We start from the raw sequence: 9,385 nt of genomic DNA, 5'->3' as shown, positions 1-9,385 counted from the left end.
GGGTGCGCCTGTCCACCGAATCAGTTGATCGACTGACCTTCATCAAGATGAATCAGTCTTGGATCACCCACAGCTACCAAGCACCTGAAGCTGATGTAACCGAATAATTTTTTTTGAAATACCACACCCCCTCAAGACTGCCTATGCTGATGCTGAGTGACTGTCCTGTTATGTTGATTGTCTATCCTCTTCCTCCTCCGCTGATATGTTGGAAGAACATTTTTGGTTCTGGGTGATGCCAGCAGCCCAATTTTTCTGCCCCTGTTTAACAGGGGCGTTTAATTACAATTTTTGATGCAATGCTTTGCAGCAGGGCTAATTCCTGCAATAAAACTAGAGTATATGGCAGAGGTTGGAGTGTGGTGGCACCAGCACCAGTGCCTAAGGCCCAATTTTTCTGCCCCTGTTTGACAGGGGCGTTTAATTACAATTTTTGATGCAATGCTTTGCAGCAGGGCTAATTCCTGCAATAAAACTAGAGTATATGGCAGAAGTTGGAGTGTGGTGGCACCAGCACCAGTGCCTAAGGCCCAATTTTTCTGCCCCTGTTTAACAGGGGCGTTTAATTACAATTTTTGATGCAATGCTTTGCAGCAGGGCTAATTCCTGCAATAAAACTAGAGTATATGGCAGAGGTTGGAGTGTGGTGGCACCAGCACCAGTGCCTAAGGCCCAATTTTTCTGCCCCTGTTTAACAGGGGCGTTTAAGTACAATTTTTGATGCAATGCTTTGCAGCAGGGCTAATTCCTGCAATAAAACTAGAGTATATGGGAGAGGTTGCAGTGTCGTAACACCAGTGCCAGCGGCCCAATTTTTCTGCCCCTGTTTAACAGGGACATGTAATTACAATTCTTGATATAATATTTCACAGGAAGGCCCGCTCCTGTGCCCACCCAGAGTAATTGTGAGGACTTATAGTGTTGTGGCACCAGCACCACAACCACCAAAGGTCAATTTTTCTACCACTGTTCAACAATGGCATGTAATTACAATTCTTGATATAATCGTTCACAGCAGAGCGCTCCAGCGCCCACCAAGAGTAACTTTGAGGGCTTACAATGTTGTGGCAAAACCAACACCTTGTTCCGCCATTTCTGCAGAGCATATAGGGCAGGCCCCTACTTTCAAACATCCAACTTACAAACATCTCCTACTTGCAAACGGAAGGAGACAACAGCAAGTGAGATGAAAAAAGATGGACGACAAAACAAATTATACAGGGGTGATAACCCTTCCCTATGTTTTCCAAAAAGCTTAAAAATTGTTTTTTTGACTGGAGCTACACTTTAAAAATGTACAAGTTGAAAATTACAAACAAATTCAACTTAACACAACAAACCTACACAGTCCCTGTCTTGTTTGCACCGCCTGTATACTGCTGTTCTGAGTATATAGGGCCTGGGGGCCACACGCATTTCCTTTTTTTAATATGGGTACGGGGTTCCCCTTAATATGCGTACAAGACCCAAATAGGCTGGTAATGGGCAGGGAGGGCTACCCATGCCATTTTTCTGAATGATTTTCAACCATATTGCAGGAGCCAGATATAAGATTAAAACCGCAAGCAGTTTTAAATGGTGTTAATTCCGTTTAATGTCATTTTGTGCAGGGAGTGTTCTAAACACGGGAAACACGTGGCACTTCACAGGCATACTACAGACACCCCCCAGGCACCATATTTAAAGGAATATTTCACTTTTTTTTTTCACTTTAATCGTCATTAAAATCAGTGCTCCCGCAAAAACTGGCATTTTTAAAAACATTTTAGGCATTGACCCATGTCCCCTGGGGCAGGAGCCAGGTCCCCAAACCCTTTTTAGGACAGTATCTTGCATATTAGCCGTTAAAATTAGCACTTTCCATTTCGAACGTTCGAGTCCCATAGACTTCAATGGGGTTCTAACGTTCGTAACGAACGTGGGGTCCGTTCGAAAGTTCTGGTTCGAACCGAACCGGGGGGTGTTCGGCTCATCCCTACGTGGAACACTTAAACCACGAACCGGCCACACATCCCCCAGTAAAGTGAAGGACTGTCTCTAGAAAAGTCACCTTAATACTTGAACTCATTGGATGTTCTTTTCTCACGTTGTTGGATTATGTGTTTTTTGTTTTTTTTCTGATTTTTGATGCAGGACTTTTTTGCACTTATTTTATTATTCATTTATATTTGTTCAAAGGATGTTTGGTTTGTAGCATACGCCCCATTGGAGTGCATTTGGAGGAGGGTATCTTTTACACTATTTGCACTTTATTAATCATTTTTAGATTATAGCACGGTTCACCACATACATTTAGCTCTTTTATCTAAGCTCTGTCCTTTATGTTCTATGATTATTCTAATAACAACTTTTTCAAGAATGTAGTAGTGGTGTCAACTAACATGAAGGGAGTGATGATTTATTGATTCCTATAGGACTTCAGACTCCTTTTACCATCCACTGCTGCACCATTCTACTAATGATAATTTTTTGTTCAGAGATGGCTGGAAGATTATCATAGTTTGTACATTTTTGTGCTGGCCCCCCCCCCCCCCCCCCTTATATTGCTGCCCCGGGCACCTGTACTCAAGTGCCATTATGATAAATACAGTCCTACTGAGTTACAAATTGAGATAAATGAGAGTATCGAATAAATACATGTCAAATGCAAGCCCTATTAAGGGTTACAATAATATCCGCACTCATTAAAAATATACTCTTGTTTGTCTTTAACTGAACAGATTAAAATGCCAAAAACGCACCATCATTGTATATCTACATATCTGTACAATATATATATATATATATATATATATATATATATATATATATATAAATTTGTTTGTTTTTTCTTCTAAATTTGCCAAAAGATTTTGTATGTTACAAGTTAGTGTCTGTTAAAGACTGATTGACCATGTCCCTGTTAAAATAATTGGAATTACACAATTACACAATAACATTTTCAAAACGTGCTTTTTGACAACGTTTTCTTTTTCTTTTTGCTGTCTGTGGCAATTTGTCCTGGTGGTAACTGCTACTCTAAATTTTTATCCCAACATCCTAGGAACAGGAAGTGAACAAAAAACACTCCAATCAGGTAACAGAAAAAAAAAAAAAAGACAGAAATGTTAACTCTTTCTCACGCTTTTCAACATTAAAAAATAAAAACAAGTAAATGGTAAAAAGTGAAATAAGTAAATCTATCAGGTTTAAAAACACAAACAGGGAATAGTGGTTTAAGACTTGGTTCACATATGAGCCTCATGCGGCTCACAGCAGGGGTCCAGTGCATGCTGGTTCACCGTTTCAGGTCTGATTGCAGCCTACATTTTGGGCTGAATTCGCACCTGAAGCAGACCAAAAGACGGACTGCGTTTTTCTGCAAAACGCACCGGACCTGCTCCAGGGATATGTGAATTGGTTCAATAGAGAGCCAGTGAAAATCTCCTACTATTGCGAATTTTATGCCGGGATCTCCGTAATAGAGATGAAACAGTCCACAACTCATGGCTTGCCTCTTCAGGGTAACATAAGCAGGATCCAAAACATGTAGACAGAAGTAAAGACAGAGGCGACTTCTAAGTATGAACTGTAAAGACTTTATAATACAAAAATTAAAAGCACTAACATGGAGGTTACAAGAAATCAGCATGGGAGAAATGTCCTGCAATGGTGCGTCTCCTGACTCGCTGATCCATTAAGTTGTGTCACTCATAAGCCCTTTGGGAGCCATCCACAGGCTCTGGACTATTTAAAACCAGCAGTATGAGCCATTAGTTGCTGGATGATCTTCAGCTTTCTTGTTAATATTGGATTTTCTGTTACCGACTCGTCTTGCCTTTGACCTGTCTTGTCTCCATCCCCGGCTTTGACTCTTGGCTTGTTCCAGTGACCCAGCCTGCTGATCCGTGCTCAGGCTTGCTCTTCCAACTCTGCAACTGCCTGATTACCAGTGAATGACCCCGGCTAACTCCTGACCCTGATTGCTGCTTTACTCCTGGCTGACCTTCTGTGCATGACTTCTGGCATCTCTTCATCACCTCAGTCTGTCGCATCTGGCAACCCCTGCTTCTCTGAGCAATGCACTCCCTGTTACCACCTTCAGGGGCACTCTGCACTTACCCGCAAGGGAAGCCCTTTCAGAACCTGCTGCATGTCTGGAGTCTCTGACAGCTTTCTGTAGCATTACATTCACTAAATATTTTGTGTGACCCTTTTGTAATGTTTGAGGCTGCACTTGAGGCCCCCTATATCAAGAATGTTAACACCACAGCCCTAAAGTGTCTGCCTCTACCAAAGCTGTATGTACTCCCAGCTGGTGCTCCAGGGACTTTAAAATCCTGTGGAAATGGAAATACTAGTGTTTATAAAAGGTTTGCCACTCTAGCCCAAAATAAAGCTGTGTGAAATTGTATAAATGTATTAAATCTAAGTGGATGGCACATCTGAGGATTAGCATACCAGCCAAATCCTGCAAAGGGTTAAGAGAACATTTTTTGAACTACCGGTAGTTGGTCTAAATTAAGATAGGAAACAGTATTTGAGGCATCTTTCAATCTGAGCTAAATTCACATCTGTGCATTGCAGTAACATGCACTTTTCTCCTTGCATTACCGCAATGCAGGAAATGGGTAGCATTATGTTGCAGTGCCACTTATTTTGAATAGCATCCCAATAGCACCTTTCCAGCACACCTCAAAGCAAATGCCTTTTGGTGCATCATGTGTATGTGTGTTAAAAAGTATTTTACAGTGAATCGATGGCACATTTAAAATGAATGGGTCAGTTTACAATGCAGATTATTGAGTGGAATAATGAACATCAAGGCGTGTATAGTAATGCACTTCAATGGAGTTAATCAGGCCTTATGCCCCATACACACCAGCGGATTTTGAACTTGGATGGTTTTTCCGACGGAATTCCGCTCAAGCTTGGCTTGCATACACACGGTCACACAAACGTTATCTGAACTTTCGACCGCCAAGAACGCAGTGATGTACAACACTACGATTCCGCTCGTGTGTACGGGGCTTTGATTTTTTGCTGGCTGGAATTCTGCCAGCAAAAGTCTGAAGGAGCATACACATGGTCGGAATTTCTGACCAAAAGCTCACATCCGACTTTTGCTGGCAGAATTTCTGATCGTGTGTATGGGGCTTTAGAGGGCTTTATGTGACTCTAAAAAACACAGTTTTTTAATGAGGGTTCCAAAGAAATCAATAAGCTAAGCTCTTGTTTGTACTTTAAGTTCAAACTAAAAATGGAGCTTAATGAAAAGAATGAAATAATGGAAATATAACATGAAAACAAAATCACAAAATTGTGTTATATATATATATATAGTGCAAAACCATGAATCATCAAGTCCTCTCTCAAGAAACGTATGAGGCAGTACAGTCATATTGGACCTTATAGATTCTTCTCCTCTTCATCCAGATCTGTCAGGCAGCAGTTGCAGAGGATTTGCGTGTATTTTGTGACTGATGCTGAAAAAGAACATGAAAATAGAATTTCACTAGTTGTCTTAATTAAATTGCACCTATCATATATGCAATAACATCAAACCTAGCCCACTATGAGAAAATTGGAAGAACAATTCTATACGAGGCACGATCATTATATTTTCGTATAGTGTATGCCCAACTTCCAACATCCGATTCCAACTTTGCAAATTTCCAAAGGGACAAATTCCAAAATGTTTCTTGTACATGAACAGAGCAAACTATTTTTCTTTAATGTGTACCATTTTCGTACAGTTTCAGATATGAAAGACTGCGCATGATCAGAAACAACAAATAACAAAAAAATAAGAGCCTGTGTTGCACAAGAATTTTAATACATTATTTCAGTCCTCAGCTCCAACTTCCCGTGAAACATTGAGGAAAACCGATCACTTAGTTCGCCTGAATTTGGTATAGTGTGTGCCCACCTTTACTTACTTGGCATAAGAAAAATGATAACAGAGGTTGTGGTTGCAACCAGGCCCCCTGCTCCTGGGGATCCCATAAAGGTTAAAGGAGAAGTCCAACCAAAGCTCGTTTGGCTGGGCTTCTCTATGTTACACGTTTTGCCATCCTGTTTTAGGATGGGGGGTGCAAGACCACGCCCCTCCATGTTTGGCCCCTCCCACTTCTCATAAGCCACACCCCTCATATACCAGGCTGCACATTATACACAGGGCTCTGCACATTATATATCAGGCTGCACGTTATACACCGGGCTCTGCACATCATATACCAGGCTGCACATTATACACCGGGCTCCCCGCCCAGTATGATGTCACAGTCCCAGAGGATGCTGGGATTGTGACATCATACTGGGCGGGGACATCATCCGGTGATGTCCCTATATAAGTCGCCGCACGCCCGGTCCCTGTCATTGTGAGCGGAGCAAGCGACGAGGCAACATCTGAAGAGAAGAAGAGAAGAACAGAAGGCGGTGGCGGCAACAGAAGACCGGGCCACCACCTGTAAAAGAGCTAGATGAAGGCGCGGTGGCCCAGCAGAAGAACAGAAGAGGGGGAGAAGACCCCCGAAGTCAGAAGAAGAGGTGGGAAGAAAGCCGGGCTCCTCTGCTAGTAAAAGAGCTAGAAGAAGATAGCGGAGGAGTCCGGCGAGAAGACCCCCGAAGACGGAAGACCCCCGGAGCTGTGCAATAAACTATTTTATCTTGTGTGTTGTGTTTTTTTTGTACTTTATTTTACAGGTGAATGGGTAGGGGTACATTGTACCCCATACTCATTCACATAGGGTGGGCTCCCGGATTCCGATAAGCCCCCCGCCCACAGACCCCGACAACCAACGACCAGAGTTGTCGGGAAGAGGCCCTTGTCCTCATCAACATGGGGACAAGGTTCTTTGGGGTGGGGGGGTCTGGTACGGCTCAGGGGGGGGGGCTCGCTCGTCCCCCCTTTCCTGGCCGGCCAGGTAGCGTGCTCGGACAAGGGTCTGATGTGGACCTGGAGGGGACCCCCACGCTGATTTTTTTTCGGCGTTGGGGTTCCCCTTTAAGTCCATACCAGGTGGCGGGGCCAGCGACGTCTCCTTTGCGGGCCCCGCCTACCTGGAGACCCGCTCGAAGTGAGCGGACTTTTCCCACCCGGCGGACTGGCATACGCACGGCCAGATTGTCCGCCGAAATGCAAGTCCGGCGGGAAGATTGGAGTGCAAAACTACTTTCTAAGTCCGCCGTACTTTCCGGTCAAAAAAGTATGCCGGAGGCTACACACGGGGGGATTGTCCGGCGGACTTGAGTTTGCCAGACTTTTCCACCCGATTGTTTGATCGTGTGTATGCGGCATTAGTATCACTATTACTAGTACTGGGTATGGCATTAAAGCTCAGGGCCCTGGCGTATACTATATCAAAGCATAGAAGTGAATACTGAGGGGAAAAATGGTTTCACTGCTTGGAACAAAAAGCACAGTCCTGCCCATTGAACAAAGTGATCAATAAGCCTCCCTCTGAAAATAATCAATACAGTAAAAAGAAACTGTGATACTCACCACAGAAAAGGGAAAGGAATCTTGGTCTCTTTTCAACTTGTAAATAAACTCCTAAAAAGTAAGCAGGAATTCCAGAGAGTGCTATTCCAACACCAATGAGTGAGTTAATGGTATCACAGTAGAGTGGCACGATAACCAGGAAAAGGCTGCAGAGGCAATATACCACAGGAAAGAACAGACTGACCTGCAACGAAGGACAAATGTGACATCAAATCCTATCATTTATTGAAGACTTTGTCCTATTATATTTCTCTGGACTCGCATGTAGCCACCCTAAATTATTCCTAATTTTTTTACATGCATTTCAGACCCATACTTAGTAGATTTGCAATCATGTTATATCCAGAGCAGGAAACTGTAAAGCCATTACAAATAACAGGACTAAAGTTATGTAGTCTGCTCGCTTAGATTTTCATGTATTTTTGACACAAATAAAGAATTTTTAAACAGTTGGGAAAAAAATGCAGATTGCCCAATCCTTTTATCCTGTAGAACTGTTTGGGTTCCTTCCCACCACCACTTTTTCCTCATATGCTTTCCTAGTTCAGGACCTAAGGTAAAGGGCACCACCCCAATTAGGGTGAGTCTGTAGCCCCACTCCTAGTGTTGGGCACTACATTCACCCAACACTACAACCCCATGAGATTATCTGGTACTCTCTTCTTTTTGCTAAAGTAGATCCATATTACAGACCATCTCTACCTCCCACCAAAGCTTATCTGGACATTTCAGCACAATATTTTGCACCACCTAGTTTTAGGTAGATAGCTCATGGATTGTAAAGAGCAACTTATAAAACCTTTTGATGACTTTCCTTTAACCGCTTGCCGATCAGCCGCCGCAGTTTTACTGTGGCAGGCTGGCTACGCTGCGCGGAATCACGTTATTGTGCGTGATCTCACGAGGTCTGTATAGAAGGCGCGCATGCCCGCCGCGAGCTCCGTGAGTCAGACCGCGGGTCCCGCGGACTCGATGTCCGTGGCGATACCCGTGATCGTCTCACGGAGAGGAAGAACAGGGAGATGCTAATGTAAACAAGCATCTCCCTGTTCTGCCTAGTGACATTGTCACTGATCACAGCTCCCAGTGATCGGGAACAGCGATCAGTGTCATGTCACATGTAGCCCCTCCCCCCATAGTTAGAATCACTCCCTAGGACACACTTAACCCCTACAGCGCCACCTAATGTTAACCCCTTCACTGCCAGTCCCATTTACACGTTAATCAGTGCATTTTTAATCACACTGATTGCTGTATAAATGTGAATGGTCCCAAAATAGCACCAAAAGTGTCCGATGTGTCCGCCATAATGTTGCAGTCACGATAAAAATCGATGATCGCTGCCATTACTAGTAAAAAAAATATTATTAATAAGCATGCCATAAATCTATCCTCTATTTTGTAGACACTATATCTTTTGCGCAAACCAATCAATAAATGCTTATTGCGATATATTTATTTATTTTTTACCAAAAATATGTGGATGAATACGTATCGGCCTAAACCGAGGGGAAAAAAAGTTTTTTTATATATTTTTTGGGGATATTTATTATAGCAAAAGTGTCATTCTTTTTTTGTTTATAGCGGAAGAAATAAAAACTGCAGAGGTATTCAAATACCACCAAAAGAAAACTCTATTTGGGAGCCACGTCGCACAACTGTGCAAATGGCAGTTAAAGCGTCGCAGTGCCGAAATCGCAAAAAGGGGTCTGGTCGGGAAGGGGGTAAATCCTTCCAGGGCTGGTTAAAAAACACCCAATAATGGAAACGGCAATAGTCCTATATCGTAACAGGCCCCTTTAAGCCTTCGAAATCCGGAAACCAGTCAGTCTTTAAGAGGTTTAAAGTTATCTGCTTAAATACTCTTAAATATTATATTTTATGATAGCTAATGGCAGAACT

The 9,385-nt window shown here is 43.0% G+C and overlaps 1 protein-coding gene across 1 annotated transcript in view; it reads right to left on the bottom strand.

Annotated features, from left to right (window-relative positions):
* Positions 1 to 3,555: 3,555 nt before the first annotated feature.
* Positions 3,556 to 9,385, bottom strand: part of LOC143997396 (Y+L amino acid transporter 2-like) — a 67,305-nt gene continuing 61,475 nt past the window's right edge. The window contains exons 9-10 of the mRNA XM_077492992.1: positions 7,484 to 7,667; positions 3,556 to 5,465 (exon numbers count right to left, since the gene is read on the bottom strand). Of these exons, the coding sequence (XP_077349118.1) occupies positions 5,389 to 5,465; positions 7,484 to 7,667 (261 nt within the window). The 3' untranslated portion in view covers positions 3,556 to 5,388. The remainder of the gene's footprint in view (positions 5,466 to 7,483; positions 7,668 to 9,385) is intronic.

This window comes from Lithobates pipiens, unplaced genomic scaffold (assembly GCF_037356315.1).
Source record: "Lithobates pipiens isolate NorthernLeopardFrog02 unplaced genomic scaffold, aLitPip1_a1.2 Scaffold_19, whole genome shotgun sequence".
Classification (NCBI taxonomy): Eukaryota; Metazoa; Chordata; class Amphibia; order Anura; family Ranidae; genus Lithobates; species Lithobates pipiens.
This window is presented reverse-complemented; position numbering and strand designations above follow the sequence as displayed.